This window comes from Myotis yumanensis, unplaced genomic scaffold, assembly GCF_028538775.1.
Source record: "Myotis yumanensis isolate MYYU_CA2020_CCGP unplaced genomic scaffold, mMyoYum1.0.hap1 SCAF_3, whole genome shotgun sequence".
Taxonomy (NCBI): domain Eukaryota; kingdom Metazoa; phylum Chordata; class Mammalia; order Chiroptera; family Vespertilionidae; genus Myotis; species Myotis yumanensis.
In genome coordinates this window covers 192,437,807-192,458,108 of record NW_027223754.1, presented here as the reverse complement: position 1 = coordinate 192,458,108, position 20,302 = coordinate 192,437,807, and the positions used below count along the sequence as shown (strand labels likewise).

At 41.4% G+C, this 20,302-nt stretch overlaps 1 protein-coding gene across 1 annotated transcript in view; it reads left to right on the top strand.

Moving 5' to 3' along the window:
- Positions 1–239: 239 nt before the first annotated feature.
- SLC2A3 (solute carrier family 2 member 3) overlaps positions 240–20,302 on the top strand; it is a 75,407-nt gene continuing 55,344 nt past the window's right edge. Inside the window, exons 1-2 of the mRNA XM_070410727.1 lie at positions 240–389; positions 1,973–2,050. Of these exons, the coding sequence (XP_070266828.1) occupies positions 2,030–2,050 (21 nt within the window). The 5' untranslated portion in view covers positions 240–389; positions 1,973–2,029. The remainder of the gene's footprint in view (positions 390–1,972; positions 2,051–20,302) is intronic.

Below are 20,302 nucleotides of genomic sequence, written 5' to 3'. Positions count from 1 at the left end.
CGGGAGGCGGCGAGGGGGGCGGGTATCTGCTAAAGCAGACATGCACCCCCTCTTTACGGGGGTTGGGGGGGCCAGAACCGCTTCCCCATAAAGGGTTCCTAGGACGGGAGGCCCGCGGGGCAGTTGGGTGTGAAGGTGCGAGGTGGGGGGCGGGGGGAGGACGGGGGTGGGGGGCGCGAGCCGCACCTCGCTCCGCCGCGCGGGGCGCATGCGTGCGGCTAACGGAGGGCGCGGATAAACCGAGTCACGTTTTTCCTCCAGGTCAACGGATCGTTCGAACTGAACCTTGGCCTTTCGGAGCAGCGCGGGGCCTAACGGCTGCTCAACGGGCAGCCGGAGCGCAGGGCGCCGTCGCTGTGTCTCCCGGCGGCGGCCTGGACCCGGCGCAGGTGCGGGCGGCCCCGAGGGGGCGGTTGAGCGGCGCCGCGGGGCCCTGCGGTCGGGTGGTGGGTGCGCTGCGCTGCCCGGGGGCCCGCCGGCGGGAGGCCGAGCCTCCGAGCCTCCGAGCCTCCGAGCCTCCGAGCCTCCGAGCCTCCGAGCCTCCGAGCCTCCGAGCCGGGCTCGGGCGGAGGTGGGTGGTGCCTGCGTCGGGGGCTGAGCTCAGGGAGAGGGGGTCCTGCGGCTCTGGAGACACTGGCCCGGAGCCTCGGGGTGTCAGAATATTTCGTTCCGGAGCCCCTGCTGGGCCCCCAGCTCTGCTCTGGGCGCGGGGGTCCCCACGGGGAGGAGGTGGGCTCTGGCCCCGCCTTCCTGGAGCTGACCAGCAAGGGAAGATGCATGGGTGGCTCATAACGTGCCTGGCAGAGCCACCGCTTCGGAAGGGAAGATGCAGCAGGGAAGGGGGGGCGGGGGTATTGCCGTGGGGGGAGGAGGAGGAGGGTCTGAGAAGTCCTCTCCACCGGAGACCCGAGGGGGGTGAGTAGGAGGGAACCGGACCAGGGGAGAGAGCACTGCGGTGGCCTTCAGAGGTGTCCGTCCACCAGGAGTGTAAGTGCGATGCAGTGAGGTCAGCTTTGTAGGCTTTTGCCAGATGGAAATCATCCCTTCATTCAGTGCTGAACTGTGAGAGAAGGGGGGTAAGCCCCCGTGCTTCTGGCAAAATACTGTTATTCATGTTGTCCCCGTTTAAATATGTTGACTACATTTGTCATGTCCATTGGTTTTCATGAAGACTTCATCTGAGTTCATGTTACAGATCACTAAGTAACCTCTCCCTTTAAAAAAAAAAGGGGGGGGGGTATTTGAGTTAAAAGAGATGTGGGAACTTGGGGCGTTTGTTTGTTTTTCCCAAATGAGGAAAAGGAAATGGTAATAGGGAGGCTAAGGAATAGTCTGTCCTGATTCTCCTCCTCCAAATAAACTCAGGAAGTAATACCAGTGCTTCAACATACAGCATCTCAGCAGATCCTCAGAGCTCCCCACCCAAGCCAGGGGAGCTGACAGAGGAAGGAAACACACTCAGACTTGATACCTAGTTAAGCAGAATCACCATTTCCCACACCCTGCCGCTCACTGAGGTGGTAGAGGCTAAGGTGAAGCAAGGAGGAGATGGCTTATATAAAATGTTTTAAATTTTATATGGCAAAATAAGCCACATTAAATTGCAGAATTTTATATCAGCAGGATCACATAATTCGATCCCTGTTCATTTTGCTAATGGGGAGACTGGGCTAGTTGATGAAAGAGCAATGACTCAATGTAGAGGTTCTGTTTTCAACATATTCAGCTCTTTTGTTTCCCCAGAACCCTTAACTTGATAACATTATTTGCATTGGCTACTGAACAAGTGGAAAGAGATTTGTTGAGGACCTGAGAATTGAGTTCGTCTCAGACAACATTAGAGTTAGTTGTATGAGGTTTTACCTTCTTCCACAAGTATTTATTGGTGTGCCCATTGGTTAGGGGGCTAAGTCACAGCCTCCTAAGAGGAGTAAGTGGAGCAAATAAGTAACTGGCTAATTGCAATTTACAGGCAGCAGTACCTGGAAGAGGAATTGGAGGGAGAGTCCATTCTTAGTATAGCAGAGAAATGGAGAGGTCCAAACAGGATGTGAGTATTAAGAACGTATGGCAGATTGGAATCAAATTGTTTCGACATGGTTATGTTAATAATCACAATATCGAACCCTTCCCTAAACGTTTGTTGTCTTGAACAATGTATGACATACACATAAGACTATTGCAGCCAAGAGACTATGTACCTTCCCACACTGCTATTCACTTTTAATTAGTTAGTACTAGCCATGTGTGGCATTTTGTGCTGTAATGTTATCAAGCATGATAAGAATGACTAACCGCGTTCAGCACTGTGAACTGCAGACTGGCCTCAGTTAATTTATGCACAAGTGGTCTTGAGGCAATCTCCCTGAAAAGAGCCATGGCATATGAGTGGTATATGAATGTGCGCAATGATAACGATTTCTATAGAGCAGAGTCTAGAGCAGGGGTCCTCAAACTACGGCCCGCGGGCCACATGCAAATACAAATATTGTATTTGTTCCCGTTTTGTTTTGTTTTTTTACTTCAAAATAAGATATGTGCAGTGTGCATAGGAATTTGTTCATAGTTTTTTTTTTAAGCTGTAGTCCGGCCCTCCAATGGTCCTGAGGGACAGTGAACTGGCCCCCTGTTTAAAAAGTTTGAGGACCCTGGTCTAGAGTGTGAGTCATGTAACTTGCACAACATTGTGATGAAGAGCCACAGAAAGGTGTTTTTAAGAAATATATGAGCTTTTGGAATGATAGAGGGGCAGGGTAGGCATCATCTGGTAGCTAAATCATGTATTGCCTGAAATCAAAGGTTTACCAACATAATATGATCATACCGAGAAAGACTTTAAATGAACTTTTCTTTGAGAATTCACTGGTATCTCGAATGACTGTCATTTCAGACTGCCAGTCTTTTTCCTGAACTTTTTAACAGTCCATACTAGGAGAAGCAGAGCAAGGGGGAAAAGCAGAGGGTATAATGGCTCTTCCTTAACACATTTTCCAAAATGCAAACGATGCATCTTTTAAAAATCTAAAGAGTCAACACACTTTTAAAGGTGATACTTTTGAGTGGCAATTATTAAGACTGTTTTAGGAAGACTTTTAGGGGAAGCACAGAAAGAGCGAGATAGGAAACAGAAATTAGTCAGTGGTCCCTTTTAAAACGTGTTCTCTCCTCTACCAATCAAGAGCAAAGCCACCGTGTTCCCTAGCTACTCCGGAGCTCCCCCTGCTGCATTTTTATTTACTAATTAGATGTAACTACTTAAGAATAGGAATTATTTTGTTTTTCATTTCAAAAATCATATATCTCTGTTATTTGTGAGCTTCCTAATTATGCCAACCTTATCATTATTAAAATATATCATTGTTTTATTTTAAAAGCCTGTGAAACATCCCAATAATACAGAAATTAAAGGACATAGTGCCCTGACTTTTGGTGGGAATTAAGGATAAGTAAAAGTTAAGATGATTGTTGCTGTTGTTACTGGCATTAAAAATAGTGAATTTGCCCTAACCGGTTTGGCTCAGTAGATAGAGCATCAGCCTATGGACTGAAGGGCCCCGGGTTCGATTCTGTCAAGGGGATGTACCTTGGTTGCGGGCACATCCCCAGTAGGGAGTGGTGCAGGAGATAGCTGTTGATGTTTCTCTCTCATCGATGTTTCTAACTCTCTATCCTTCTCCCTCTCCCTTCCTCTCTGTAAAAAAATCAATAAAATGTATTTTTAAAAAATAAAAATAAATAAAAACAGTGAATTTACTTTTTGACGAGGTTATTTTGACAAACCCAGATACAAATGGCTGTGAAAATTTGTCCTATTTCATACCTATTAATCAGACACTGTAATTAGCTTTTTGGGTGACATTTATCTTTGTAGCAATTGTAACAATTAAATTAGACTAGAAGCCCATTGCACGAAGATTCGCACAATAGGCCTTCCTTCCCCTGGCTGCTGACACCAGTTTTCCTCCGGCACCCGGGACCCAGGCCTTTGGTCTGACCACAGTGGAGAAGCCAAGCCTCGAGGCCAGGCTTCTCCCCTGCAGCCGCAGCAAGGCTTGGCTTCTCCGCTGCAGCTGCAGTGAGACTTGGCTTCAGTCTTCAGTCTTCACTCCAGCTGGAGCCTTCAGTCTTTGCTTTGCACCTGCATATGCAAATTAACCACCATCTTTGTTGGGTTAATTTGCATGGTCGCTCTGATTGGCTGGTGGGCATAGCAGAGTGACACCAATTTGCATGTTTCTCTTTTATTAGTGTAAATAATATACGGGGGTGGGCAAAAGTAGATTTACAGTTGTGAGTATGCAAAATAGATTATTTTGTATTAATTATTGTATTATTTTCCATACAAACAACTATCAACTTACTTTTGTCCACCTCTGTATTCTAAGCACTTAGCAAAATATTTGGTGTAAAGGAAGAAACTCAAAATTTTTTCCTTATGAAGGGAAAAACCAAGTGCTCCCTATTGTGTTTCTCTCCTGTGAGTCTCCTTTACTAACACAAAATACTTTACTTCTTATCCAATGTGTGGAGGTCTTTCCCCACACCAAGCAATTCTCTGTGACACCAGCTGGGTGTCTTGCAATGTAATTCAATTCTGACACTATTCACTCAGAGATAGTGTCAGATCCCATTGGTCAAGGGCTCAATCCCACAGAACTTCTTCCCCTTCACCCTTCAATCCCCGCCCCTGCCCCATGTGCATGCTGCAGATGCCGGGCACAAGTTCATGTTATCACGTATGCTTCTTTTTGATCAACCAGCTAAAGATTGGAGGTTTCAACGACCCCCTCCTTGGGTTTTCTTAATTTGCTAGAGAGGCTCACAGAACTCAGGGGAACACTTATATTTTCCAGTTTATTAAGGATTATGATAAAGGATACAGATGAACAGCCAGTTGAAGAGATACCTAGGGCGAGGTCTGGAAGGAGCTGCTGTCCCCTTGGAGCTGAGATATGTCAACACTCCTGGTGTGGATATGTTCACTGGAAGCTCTCTGAACCCCATACTATTGGGATTTAATGGATGCTTTCTCATGTAGGCATGATCAATTATTTACTGCATATCCAACCCCTCTTCTCTGGAGGATAGGCAGCAGGGCTAAAAATTCCAAGCTTCTAATAATCATAGCTTGGTTTTTCTGGTGATCAGCCCCCATCTAGGAGCCATCCAGGAGCCCACCCAGAGTCACCTCCTTACAACAAAAGATGGTCCTCATGCTTTCCTCACTTGGAAATTTATAAGGATTTTAGGGGCCCTGTGTCAGGGATGGGATCAAAGACAAATATGAAAATAATAGATGCTCCTAGTGTTCTGATCACAGGAAATTACAAGGATTTTAGGAGCTTGAGGCAGGTGATGCAGAGACTAATATATCTATTATCTATTATCTCATATTTACACATAAAAGATGTTCAATAATTTGGAATTTATTATTATTTACATACATTGGTTTGTGAGCCAGATATTTGAAATCAAGGTTTAAGATCTTGACATAAGGTATTAAGGTCAGATAACTAGTGAGTGCTAGAGCTGACCTATGACAATTTTTTTATATCAAAGTTCTGTTTCCTTTCCTCTGTTCTACCTTGTTTCCCTAGTAGACAGATCAAGAGGTTCAGAACTCAAAGAATCAGGAGCAGTCAATTATAATGTGAAAAAGATAACCCACATTATCATTCACTCATTGTTTCAGTTCAAGTTCAAGAGGAGATCAGAAAGGAATACAGAGTTAGAAAACAAATCTAAATATTTTTTCTTTTTTTAATGTATTTTTATTGATTTCAGAGAGGAAGGAAGAGGAGAGAGAGATGAAACATCAAGGATGAGAGAGAATCATCTATCAGCTGCCTCCTGCACACCCCACACTGGGGATTGAACCTGCAACCTAGGCATGTGCCCTGACCGGGAATCTAACCATGACCTCCTGGTTCATAGGTCAACACTCAACCACTGAGCCATGCCAGCCAGGCCAAATCTAAATGCTTTCAATCATTCTTGCTCTCTAGCCCTGTGTAATATCTCATTTTGATATGTTAGGGAATATCATGGAGGTAAATGACAACTGTCACTTCTACAAATCAGACATTTGGGAATCAGACATTTTTTTTTATTCAAGTTCTGTTTCTCTAATAAAAATAACATGGGGAAATAAATAGGATTATTTTATCTGGAAAGGTGTGATAGTTCTCTATGACACATTCATTCATTCAAATATTTCTTGAGTGCTATTATAAGACAGGCTCTATTTGTACCAGGGAATACCTTCATGGATCTTATAGTCTAGTGAAAGAAGTGATAAATTCTATGAAGAAAATTAAAGCAAGGTAAGCACACAAATGGTAGGATTTGGGGGAGGGTTGAATATTCTAAATTATGTGGTCAGGGAAGGCCTCTCTAAGGTGAGTGTGAGCAGAAACCAGAATAAAAATAATAACCCAGCCATGAGAAGATCTAAGGAAAGTATTTCAGACAGAGGGGACAACACATGTAAAGGCCTCGAGGCTTATCAGATTAGAGGAAGTGGTCCACAAACTCTTCTGTCAAGATCCAGATAGTATATATTTTAGGCTTTGTGGGCCATATGGTCTCTCTCTCTCTCTCTCTGTCCCTCCCTCTCCCTCTTCCTCTTTCCCTCCTCCCTCTCTCCCTTTTTCCCTCCCTTTCTCTGAAACCAGTAAGAACATATGCTCAGATGAAGTTTTGTTGTTGTTTTTAAAGTAAATTAGTGGTTGCCTAGGGCTGGGAATTTGGGGGAAATTGGAGAGTGCCTGCTAATGGTATGGTACAAAATTGTTCCAGAATTGATTGTGGTGGTGGTTACACAACTCTGTAAATATACTAAAAGAAAAACCACTGAATTGTATGTACACTTTAAATGGTGAATTGTATAGTATGTGAGTTATGTCTTAATAAAACTGTTATTTAAAAATCTCAGTAGTTAAAAAAAAATGGGCAAAAGACATGAACAGAAATTTCACTGAAGAAGATACACAGATGACAAATAAGCACATGAAAAGATGTTCAATATTAGCTACTAGGGAAATGCAAAATCAAACCGCAATAAGCATAACTACATACCTATCAGAATTCCTAAAATGAAAAATGATAACCCCATTTGCTGGCAAAGGTACAGATAGACTAGCTACTTCATACATTAATGGTGAAATGTATAATGGTATGGTCACTCTAGTAAAGAATATAACAATTTCTTAAAAATCATGCACTTATCATATCATCCCCAGAAAAATAAAATCATAATCATACAAAAACTTGTAATTGAGACTTAATAGCAGCTTTTTTTAAAAAAAATTACTGATCTTGGGGAGAGAACAAAACATCAATTTCTTGTTCCACTTATTGATTAATTCATTGGTTGATTCTTGTATGTGCTGGGACCAGGGATTGAACCTGCAACCTTAGCATATCAGAATGATTCTCTAACCAACTGAACTACCTGGCCAGGGCTACAACAGCTTTATTTGTTATAGCAAAGAACTAACTCTTGTCCTTTAACAGATGAATGATAAAACAAACTATAGTACATTTATACCATAGAGTATTATTCAGCATTAAAAAAGAACAAATTATTGATACATACAACAACTTGGATGGATCTCAAGGGAATTAAGCTGAGTAGATATGCTTTTGTTATGGACTGAATGTTTGTGTCCCCCCCGCCCCCCAAATTCATATATTTAAATCTAATCCCCAATGTGATGGCATTTGGAGGTGGGGCCTTTGGGAAGTAATTAGGTCATGAGTGTGGAGCCCTTTTGAGTAAGATTAGTGCCTTTGTACGAAGAGGCCAGAGAGCTAGTTTGCTTTCTCTCCACCTTGTGAAGATACAATGATAAAATGGCTGTCTGTAAACCAGGAAAAGGACCTTCACCAAACCCAACCATGCTGGCACCTTGATCTTGGACTTCCAACCTTCAGAACTGTGAGAATTAACTGTTGTTAAATCACTGGTCGGTGGTATTGTGTTATAGCAGCCCACACTGAGAGAGATCCTACTTATATAATATTTTTATAATATTTTAATTGATTTTAGAGAGGGGGGAAGATAGAGGGAGAGAGAGAAACATCGATGTGTGAGAGAAACATCGATCAGTTGCCTCCTTCACAACCCCCATTGGGGATCAAGTCCACAATCCAGGCATGTGCCCCAACCAGGAATCAAACCAGCAACCTTTTGGTGCATGGGACTACGCTTATCCAACTGAGCCACACTGGCCAGGGCTATATAACATTTTTTTATGACAAAATCACAGAGATGGAGAAAGGATTAATGATTGCCACTAGTTGGGATAGGGGGAGAGATGACTGGCTATAAAAGGGAAATGCAAAAGATCTTCCTTTTGTTTTGTTTTTTTGAAGTATCCTTCTGATAGAACTGTTTTGTATCTTGACCATGATATGAATGAATGTACACATGTGATAGAATTGCATTGAACTGCCCTAGCTGGTTTTGCTCAGTGGATAGAGCATTGGCCTGTGGACTGAAGGGTCCTGGGTTCATTTCTGGCCAAGGGCACATGCCTGGGTTTCAGGTTTGATCCCCGGAGGGGGTGGGGCATGCAGAAGGCAGCCGATCAATGATTCTCTCTCATCATTGATGTTTCTCTCTCTCTCTCCCTTCCTCTCTGAAATCAATAAAAAATATATTTTAAAAATTTGCATAGAACTAAACACACATATAAATGAGTGCATATAAAACTGGTAAAATTAGAATGAGAAGACTTACCAATATCAATTTCCTGGTTGTGATACTGGGTTATGTTGTGCAACATATTGCCATTGGAAAGCTAGGTGAAGAGTATGTGGGATCTCTGTATTATTTATATGCCTATCTAATATTTCTACGTTGTTTCTTATAACTACATGTGAATCTGTAATCGTTTCAAAATAAAAAAAGTTAAAACAACAAACACATAGCAGTATAAAATGGTAGGCTGCATTTTGCTGACATACCACTCAAACAATAGCAAGGAAGGAGTATGGTACATGAAGAAGAATGATAGGAATGAGGCTGGGGAGGCAGCCCCAAGCCAGGTAGATGAAATATTTACATTTAGAAAGAGCAAGGAGCTCCAGTGGCGCAATCGGTTAGCGCACGGTACTTATAAGAAAGAGCAAGAGCCAGCTGGACTCAACTTACATGATCTCAATTTTGTTAATAACATCAAAAGCATTATAGTCAGGCCATAACCGGTTTGGCTCAGTGGTTAGAGCGTTGGCCTTCGAACTGAAAGTTTCCAGGTTCGATTCCAGTCAAGGGCATGTACGTTGGTTGCAGGCACATCCCCAGTGGGAGGTGTGCAGGAGGCGGCTGATCATGTTTCTCTCTCATCGATGTTTCTAATTCTCTATCCCTCTCCCTTCCTCTCTGTAAAAAAATCAATAAAATATATATATTTTTAAAAAAGCATTACAGTCAGGAGCCAGTTGAACATATGACTTCTTTCCATCAAACCTGATCAAGGATGTTGACATTAGCCACATCAATGTCATAGTGGGTTTTTTTGTGTGTGTTTTGGGTTTATTTTTAATCCTCACCCAAGAATATGCTTCCACTGAGTCTAGGAGAGAGGAAGGATGAGAAAGGGGGAGAGAGAGAAACACTGTTGCTTGCTATATGCTGGACCAAGGACCAAGGATGGAGCCTGAAACCTGGGTATGTGCCCTGACTGGGAATCAAACCTATGACCTCTTGGTGCATGGGATGATGCTCAACTAACTGAGCCACACAAGCCAGGGCTGTAATAGAGCTTCTTCACAACCTTTCTGATGTGGTATTTGTTGGTCTAGACCAGTGGTTCTCAACCTTCCTAATGCTGCGACCCTTTAATACAGTTCCTCATGTTGTGGTGACCCCCAATTTCATTGTTACAAATTGAACATAATTAAAGCATAGTGATTAATCACAAAAACAATATGTTATTATATATGTGTTTTCCGATGGTCTTAGGCGACCCCTGTGAAAGGGTCGTTCGACCCCCAAAGGGGTCGCAACCCACAGGTTGAGAACCACTGGTCTAGACATTCATAATGAATACAAGTGTTGCCTTCTGTCTTCTTCACAGCTGACTTGGTGGTCAGGGGGAATCTGATGATAGCATAGTAGTCAAGCTTGTTCTCATGAGGCATGTGAGGATTTGGGGCCTGCCTTCACCACAGGGTATAGACCCCTTTCAGCACTGCTTACTTGACCTTCAAAGCCTTTGTTTTGACTTTAACTTTAGGAAAGGCCAGGGGCATCCTTCTTTGCTTTCAGCACCATTTTTTGTGAAAAAGGCAAGAATTCTTAAAATGAGCCGAAACCGGTTTGGCTCAGTGGATAGAGCGTCGGCCTGTGGACTGAAGGGTCCCAGGTTCGATTCAGGTCGGGGGCATGTGCCTGGGTTGCGGGGACATCCCCAGTGGGGGATGTGCGGGAGGCAGCTGGTCGATGTTTCTCTCTCGTCGATGTTTCTGACTCTCTGTCTCTCTCCCTTCCTCTCTGTAAAAAATCAATAAAATATATTTAAAAAAAAAAAAAGAATTCTTAAAATGAACACCTTGATACCTTCCACTCTGCTTATGAAATAGAATCTTATATAGTCTCCTCTAGAATCTCACCATGCCAGAACTATCAATTTTCCTGAATTTTGTCTTTATTTAAGGGGACACCTTGTGCACACATTATAGCATGGATTTGGTATAAAGGAAATGTTAATGATATAAGGGGGATACTTTTAGGACAAAATTCTTTTTTTCTTTGCATTTTAAATATACAGTAGGCACATTTATTTTAACACTTCTAAAAAATATTTCTCCATAGCTGATGATTTGATAAAAACATCAAACCCATCATTCTTTCCCTATCAGTCTCTACATCAAGAGCAATCAGAAATTTATACAACATAAATATTTGCTTCTGAAACAAACATTACAAATTAAGTGATAACAAAAATACACACATCACCTGGACCCTAAACAAATTTCTAACGAATATTTTCCCTTTTCCCCCAATCACCTAGAAGTTCTTTCTTCAACCTCATTCTGCTCCTTTTCCTTTCTTTGCTTGGCTTTCTTTGCTCTTCTCTGTATTTTGCTTATGACGTGTACACTTGCAGTGATTGGTAGGTAAAAATTCTTGAGTAAGGTGAGAGGGAAAGGGATCCAGCTCTCTAGTGGAGAGGCTGGTGTTGAGTTGGGAACAGGAGACAAGTTATCCATTTCAATAGGAGGGAACATAAGTTGGTGAATACTCAGTCAAATTAGAAGTAGGAATATGCAAAATTTCTCTCTCTAGGTGTTCAAAGGAAATAAGAAATAAGATTGTCAGCAAAGAGTGAAAAAAAAGAGGAGATATTGGAAATTTGAGGAGAAGAAAGGGTGTGAAATGTCTTCTTGGAGAATAGGTGGTGAATTGATTTGAGAAAATAAAGCTTTTCAGAACATTGCTGAGAATCCCCTGGAAATTATCATCTAAATTTAATGTGAGAACAGTTAGTGCATTTGTGGATTTTTCTCCAGATACATTTTATTTAGTTATATACTTAGTGAGTGCAAGCAGAGTAAGTTGAGCTGGATCTAACGAGGCTTGGGTTTTACTAATGAATATAACAAGAGGCAAAGAAATGCCAGGGAGTTGCAAGTATATGCAAATGAGTGTTTAGAGTGATGAATCAAAGAATTTAAGTTGGGTGATATGAAAAGTAAAAACTGAAGAAGGGCCCTAAACGGTTTGGGTCAGTGGATAGAGCATCGGCCTGCAGACTGAAGGGTCCCAGGTTCGATTCTGGTCAAGGGCATGTACCTTGGTTGTGGGTACACCCCCAGTAGGGGGTGTGCAGGAGGCAGCTGATCAATGTTTCTCTCTCATCGATGTTTCTAACTCTATCCCTCTCCCTTCCTCTCTGTAAAAAATCAATAAAATATACAAAATATTTTTTTAAAAAACTGAAGAAGGGTGATAGGCAGTGAAAATTTTATATGGTTAATAGCTTAGAGATCCTACTTCTATTAAATTGTTGGAAATGATGTGATAATCAGTGTGAGATGCAAGAAGTAGAGGTTTTAGAGGAGTGCATTTATTATTAATGACCAGGGTGAGGGTGTCACCATGGTAATAATTACTGAGATTGACTGCAAAACAAGATATTGAAAATGAGTGGACAAGAGACCGAGAGACCAGCATATGGGATGAATTGTTTTCATGGATGACAAAGTCACCAAGAATGATAACAGTAGGAGTGGTATAACTAAGAGAATGAATCAGGTTTTTAAAATTTCCAGGGAATGAGGGGAAGTGACTCAGGAGATCAGCAGATGATTGCAATATTCTGATGCCATCTACTTCAAAAGAGCTGAGTTTTTGAAGGACTAGAGCAGTAGTTCTCAACCTTGGCTGCACATTAGAATCACCTGGGAATCTTTTTAAAATCCTGATTTCTGGGCCTCATCCTCCAGAAATTCGGTTTCTTTGTTACTAATGTTGTGGCCCTGCCGGGAGCCGGTCCATCCTCGCTGTTTCAAGGGACCTGGCATATATGGCATACTGTTCTTAATATGTTTGCTCACCTTCTTGGCGCTATGTGTTTTAACCAAAGTCACCTCTCCGAGAAAGGTTGTTTCCCCAGGTAGGAATTTTTCCCTGAGGTTAGGGAGGGGATACAACTCCTTAATTAAGTGCCAGGCGGGTAGTTAAGCTACATAATCTTTACTCCCTGGAATGGAGATAAGAAACGCCCTAACCTTTGGAATAGAAATTGACAGGATTAAAATCGGCTGGTATAAATACGGATGTAACAAGACAATAAACGTCAGATCCTCATCAGCTCCACATCAGATCCTCATCAGATCCTCATCAGATCCTCATCAGATCCTCGTCAGATCCTAACCAGAACCTAGCCAGAGAACATGGCAAAAGATCCTGGACAGAACCTGGCTACAGAACTTCACTGGAGAACCTAGACAGAACATGGCAAAAGAACCTGGATAGAACCTGGCTAAAGAACCTGGTGACAGAACTTGGCAGGAGAACCTGGAGAAGCTGGATGGAGAACCTAGTGAGAGAACATGGCACCAGAACTTGGTTGGAGATCCTGACCAGAACTTGGTTGGAGTTCCTAACCAGAACTTCGCTGGAGATCCTGGAGGGAGAACCTCGCTATACTGATGAACTGAAACCAGTTTCCATGTCATTCCTTCTTCGCCGACTCTGTCCACACCCTTGGGGAACCCTGGACCCGCTGGGATTGGACCCCAGCATGGCCCCACCCCATAACAAAAAAACAGAATTTCCGGAGGATGAGGCCCAGAAATCGGGATTTTAAAAAGATTCCCAGGTGATTCTAATGTGCAGCCAAGGTTGAGAACCACTGTTCTAAGAGGATAAGAAATAGTTTGGAATAAGCAATAAGAAGCTCCAGAAGAGGTACAAATGGAATGCTGAACTTCAGTACGCTATCTCGTTTTTCTAAAAGTAAGTGCTCTAACTTGGGGGATCAGAGGAAAATTGGCATTTTCACTGAAGTCCAAAAGCTGAAAATAATTTTGAAATAAATAGATTTGGGAAGATATTTTCAGCCAGAGAAAACTCTATTACCAAAGAAGAGGAAGCTAACGCTGTGGGTTCCACCCACTTCTAGTGCTTTTGGAATCCACCTTCATTCAGGCCAGTTGCTGTTGCGAATAACATCCTGGTGTTGCCAGGTCTCTTCAGCAGTAGGCCACCAGGTGGCAGTGCATAGCTTTGAGGCATCCTTCCTAGTACTGGATGAGGGGTTGTGGTGGCAGGAAATGAGACTGCTGTAGCTCTGAGGTTAGGCAAGTGAGGTGTGGATTTGGTGTATTTAGTTAGGCCAGGAAGTGTTGTCATCACCCCAGCAATGAAGTGACAAAACCCTCAAGAGCAGAGAATAAGCTTGAGAGCATTTAGGCAAAAGATGAGGAAGAAGGTAAAAGGAAGTTGTCTCAGGAGAGGGGTAGGATGGGGTTTGTAAGTGAAGGCCCCAAGAAGGAGCCAGAGAGAGAGAGAGACCACCTACATTCTTTTAGGCAGTTAAGGGGAGACAGTCAGTTTTTTGTGGTGGTTTTTTTCTCTGAGTCTTTTGTTTTTTAAAAATAACCAGCTTAAAATAATAATCCAAAAAGGCATATTTTGGGATGGCAAACCCTCAGTACCCTTGTGCAAAGAAAAAGGTGCCCCTCTTGGTTGAAAAACAGGCCTGATGTGTGTGTTTCAGCTCCCACTTATCCCAAGAAACTGGACAACTAGGTTTCAGCCTCCATTTAATCTTTAAACTGTACAGCCACACAAAGCTTTTGTAGACGTGTGTGTGTGTGCGCGTGTGCGCGTGTGCGCGCGCGCGTGTGTGTGTGTGTGTGTGTGTGTATAAAAACCTTTGAATATAGCTATAACTCATTCAATTTGTGGAAATATACATGAAATGACAAAGCCACAGTTCATGGACAAACCAGTAAGCTTGAATCAGACTTCCTTTCTGTCAGAAAAAGTCTAAGTTTTTTTGTTTGTTTGTTTGTTTTTTCATTAATTCTCACCCAAGGGTATTTTTTCCATTGATTTTTTTTTTTTTTTTTTAGAGAGAGAGTGGAAGGGAGAGGGAGAGACATAGAGAAACATCAATGTGAAACACATTGATTGGTTGCCTCCCACAAGCACCCCCAACCAGGGCTGGGGATTGAGCCTATAAGTATATGCCTTTGACCGGAATCAAACCCAAGACCTGTCATTCTGCAGACTGACAATCTAACCATTGAGCAAAACTAGCTAGGGCCTAAGTTTCTTTTTTATTTCAATTAAAATTGTAAATATATGTCCCTCTGCCAACCATCTTCTTAATCCTAAGATATAGAGATGCTATACCTTTGCTTAGGGTTTCTTTACCAGATGATCCTTTTAAAACTTTAAGAGTTGAGAACAATTAAGAGTCACTTGGCCCTGGCCACATAGCTCCATTGGTTAGAGCATCGTGCTGATATGCCATGGTTGTGGATTTGATGTTTCTCTGTCTCCCTTCCCCTTTCTCTCTCTCAAATCAATTTAAAAAATTTTATTTAAAGAATCACTTGGGCCCTAGCTGGCTTGGCTCAGTGGATAGAGTGTCTGTCTGCGGACTGAAGTGTCGCGGGTTCGATTCCAGTTAAGGTCACATGCCTGGGTTGCGGGCTCGGTTCCCAGTGGGGGGCGTGCAGGAGGCAGCCGATCAATGATTCTCTCTAATCATTGATGTTTCTATCTCTCCCTCTCCCTTCCTCTCTGAAATCAATAAAAATATATATTTTTAAAAAATCACTTGGAAGCTTATTAATACAGATTTCTTGGTCCCACCCTGCAGAGACTGACTCAGCAGATCTGGAATGGAGCTGAAAATTTGCTTGCCTAATAAGCTCCCAGGAGATGCTGATGTTATCCAGCCCTGGATGATTACACTTTGAATAGCACTGGATAAAATATGGTGTTGCCCTTTTAATATTGTTCATCAGTGCTATACTGACTGTCATAGCACTCTCACTCAGGGTCTATGCACTCTCAAATTGTGCCTATTGCACCATAGTAAAATTTAAGATGGGTTAGAGATCAGTTTTTTTGTGTGAAGTAGGAGAAAGCAGTAAAAGGAAAGATGGGAGAGAAAAAGGAGCAAGCCAGATGTATTTATAAGAACATTTTAGGAAGAAAACACAAAGTTTAAGATCTGAAAAATTACTTTATTAAAAATGGGTGAGGGGGAGCAGCAGGGCTGTCTAGGTAGAGCATAAAGGATTTTTAGAACAGTGAAATGACACTGTATGATACTATAATTATAGATATAAGTCATTATACTTTTGTCCAGACTCATAGAATGTACAACACCAAGAGTAAACCCTAATAATGTAAACTATGGACTTCGATGATAGTGATGTGTCAATGTCGGTTCATCAACTGTAACAACTGTGTCACTCTTGTGGGGACATTGACAATGATCTTTAAAAAAAAGTTTGAAGGCTATTGAATTAAAAACATGTGACCAAAGTAGTCAAATTTTAAATGTTATTTTTTTACTAAAAATGTAAAACTGTGTGCAAAGTGGTATGGCATATATATATATATATATATATGTATATATATATTTCAGAATGGTGTGGCATATATGTATTTTTTTATGTTATTAGGATAGTACAGTGGTCAGAAAACTGCGGCTCGCGAGCCACATGCGGCTCTTTGGCCCCTTGAGTATGGCTCTTCCACAAAATACAGACTTCTGCGCATGGGCCACAAAGTTTCAATCGCACTCTACATACATGCCCACATGTGGTATTTTGTGGAAGAGCCACACTCAAGGGGCCAAAGAGCCCCATGTGGCTCACGAGCCGCAGTTTGCCAACCACGGGGCTAGTACATTAAGGAGGAGCATTTGTGGATTGGAAGGAACAATGGTAAAAGTTTAGAGTAAGGAGGGCATCACAGTCTGAAGGAGAATATAAAGCTGTTTGTGTTTTACATGACATATTTAGATTTCTTCTTATGGTCCCAATATTCCTAATATAGCCATTTGGGGAGCAAGGCAGGAACAGTCTTCAGAAAACAAATAGGGACTGAAATTGACATAACTATCTTAAGAGGATGTACAAATAGGTTGCCTGATGTCTGGATTGGGGTTAAGAGATTACCCTGGTAAGTGATGAAGTCATTTTACTGGGCAAATGACACTCATTGATTTCCCCACAAACTGAAATGCCTTTGAGGAAAGTCTGACTGTAGAATGAGCTATTGCATGACTCAAGAATCCTCACTTTCTAAATTGTGTGGACTGAGAGCAATAGCAACTTTGTACTTCACAATTTCCAAAGAACTTTAACATCTATTAGTTAATCCTTCGAACAACTCAATGCCTATCACCATTCTGCAGATCTGAGCCATAAAGCACAACTTGGTCAAGCTATACAGCTTGTAGTAGGCCTTTCAACTTTATATAATGAATTCTTTCTAATAGCTGAAGCTGCCCAATATAAAGCCAGTATTTTGTGCTAATGGAAGCTATTGTATGACTGAACTGTAATTTATGAATTTTTCCATATCCTCAAGCAGATCTCCCTTTCTAATCATGTTTCATCCAATACTATTTTCTTTTTTCATCTCTATAGCTAAGCCAGATGGACAGTAGGGAAAAATGAACCAGAAGTATGCTGGGTGACTGAGATTTATTTATGCTGAGTGACTGAGGTTGTTTATTCAAAACAACCAACATATTTTTTGAAAATCATCAATATCATATTCCTTAACCTAGGGAGAAGACAAAAAAAAACCACTTTTACTTATTAATATTTTATTAGGTCCTTCCTCCACTTTATCTGATTTAATCCTCCTAAGAACCTAGGAGATGGGACAGAACTTTAGCTATCTCTGTTTAGGGTTGTCAGATAAAATAAGTTTTGCTATAGGTGTGTCCAAAACATTGCGAGCAGCCCTTCCCTCCCCACCTTATCCTCAGGGGATATGTTCCAAGATGGCCAGTGGATGCCTGAAACTGCAGATAGCACCAAATCCTATCTATACTATATTTTTTCCTAAACAATATATGCCTGTGATAACATTTAATTTATAAATTAGTCATAGTAAGACATTAACAACTCATAATAAAATAGAACAATTATAGCAATATACTGAAATAAAAGTTATGTGAATATTCTCTCTCATAACCAACTTGATAACCTAGACTGCTATTAACTGTCTAACAGGCAGGTAACATATATAGTATGAATATACTGCAGGAAAGGATGATTCATGCCCTGGGTGGGACTGAGCGAGATAGTATGAGATTTCATCATGCTACTCAGAATGGCAAGCAATTTTAAACTTATGAGTTATTTTGGAATTTTTTATTTCTTTGGATCTCTGTTACCCACAAGTAACTGAAACTGAGGAAAATGAAACCATGGATAATGGGGAACTACTGTGTTTATACTAAAAAAGTATTCCTTTTTTTGTTTTTTTAATATTTTTTTTATTGATTTCAGAGAGGAAGGGAGAGGGAGAGATAGAAACATCAATGATGAGAGAATCATGGATCAGCTGCCTCTGCATGCCTCCTACTGGGGATTGAGCCCGCAACCTGGACATGTGCCCTGACCCTTCAGTCAGCAGGCCCATGCTCTATCCACTGAGCCACACCAGCTGGGGCAAAAAAAAAAGTATTCCTTGTTAATCTGAAATGCAAATTTAATGGCATTCTGTTTATTTTTGCTAAATCTGTTTCTTTTATCCCTCATTTGAAGAATAAATTACTTTTCTTTAAAATACATTGCACAGCCCTAGCCGGCTTGGCTCAGTGGATGGAGCATCAGCCTGCGGACTGAGGGGTCCCAGGTTCGATTCCAGCTGGGGGCACATGCCTGGGTTGCGGGCTTGATCCCCAGTGTGGGGTATGCAGGAGGCAGCCAATCAGTGATTCTCTCTCATCATTGATGTTTCTATCTCTCTCTCTCCTTCTCCCTTCCTCTCTGAAATCAATAAAGAAATATATTTTTTAAAATAATAATAATAAAATAAAATACATTGCACAACTTAAATTCCTTAGCTAATATTCTTGTGCTGTGATGCTGGATTATAAAGGTTGCTAATGTTTTGGATAATTTTTATGGGACTCTACTGAAGGAATTGTAGGAAATCTCAGAAATTTAACTTCTAATATTCCCAGATTGATCTGAGTCTCATGTCCTTAGTCCTAATTTTAATAAATAATTACTTAGTTCTCTTTCAAATCAACCTTGTGAATAGATATGTTCGTGAAATCTTACAAGAATTATAAAATTTTAAAACTTGAAGCTACTTTAGAGATTACCTAATTCTTAAAGTTTCCAGAATCTAACTCTGAATTTTAACCAAGAACTGGGGCCTCCAGGCAATGAGAGGACTTTGTAGATGGGGATTCCTTTAGCCGCTGCAGGAGGAGTGAGGGGAACCTGTCCCACCTCTCCCCTTTTCTTTTTTGTGCTTCCTCCCAGATACCTCTTCTTGTCTGACTACCCATCATTCCAAATATCTTTTGTTCTTAGGTTATAAAGTGTTGTATCTGTGATTCCAAAGTAGTGGTAATAAGAGTCAAGCAGGAGAGAAGAAGTGATATGAAACAAAATTAGAGATGGAAATGAGCAAGCCCTAAACATGGGGAAAGCCTCTTAGTGAAAATTGTGACAGGGCCGAGGAAGAATAGTTGATTCCGACACAGGAGAAAGGAAGGGAGAGGTTAACCCACACAGGCTTCTTGCAGTGGAAAAACAAGATTATTCTTGAAAACCAATAGAATCCAAGGTCAAGAATGCTAAAGAGGAACAAATACCAAGTTAGTGAGTACCCAATCTTCTAATGAATATGTAACCTTGCTTTTGTTCTGGAGAAACAGAGATTAGCTGAAACCGTTTCTAAATGACTCTCCTACAGGAAGGGCCACCAGCCTCCTGAGAAAGGCACTTATCCAAGATCAGATAGCACATATCTAGAAGCTTAGCAGTGGCTTTAAGCCATAACAACATGATATCTTTGTGGGTATACAGAGAATTGTACCAGAGGGCCCAATATAGAGTAATTGCTCAAGAATTGTTTACTGAGTAAATACCCTAAGGTTAGATTCTGTATTATTTTTCCTGCTTTGTCACAAGGATTTCTGTGTCTCATTTTTTCCCATCTGAAGTGTAAAAAAAAAAAAATCAAATAAGAAACCATGACATCTGCCTCTCAAGGAAATTTACTCAAAAACAGAGGTTTACATTAAATGTATTATTTTGTTGTTGTTAATCCTCACATGAGGATATTTTTCCATTTATTTTTAGAGAGAGCAGAAGGGAGGATGAGAGAAACATCCATGTGAGAGAGGCACGCCAACCAGTTGTCTGCTGCACGTGCCCTGACCGGCACCAGGGATGGAGCCTGCAACCAAGGTACATGCCCTTGACCAGAATCAGACCTGAGACCCTTGAGTCCCAGGACCGATGCTCTATCCACTGAGCCAAACTGGCCAGGACTAGGTGTATTTTTTTTTTTTTTAAGTCCTTTTGATACCTGCTATTCTGAGCTCACTGCCAGTACAATTCCAGGTCATTGCCAACTATTAGTATAAAAGCCTCTGACTAGTTTTAGTACAGTTACTAATCTTTTGAAAATTCCAATCTGCCTATGTTATTAATATGCTTAACCTACTAGTTCTCTGTTGTACACAGAATAAAATCCAAACTCAACCTAGCATATTAGGCCACTTGTGATATGATCCCGGCTTACTTCCTGGCTTCTTCTCACCTCTATACTTCAGTTATACTGAAA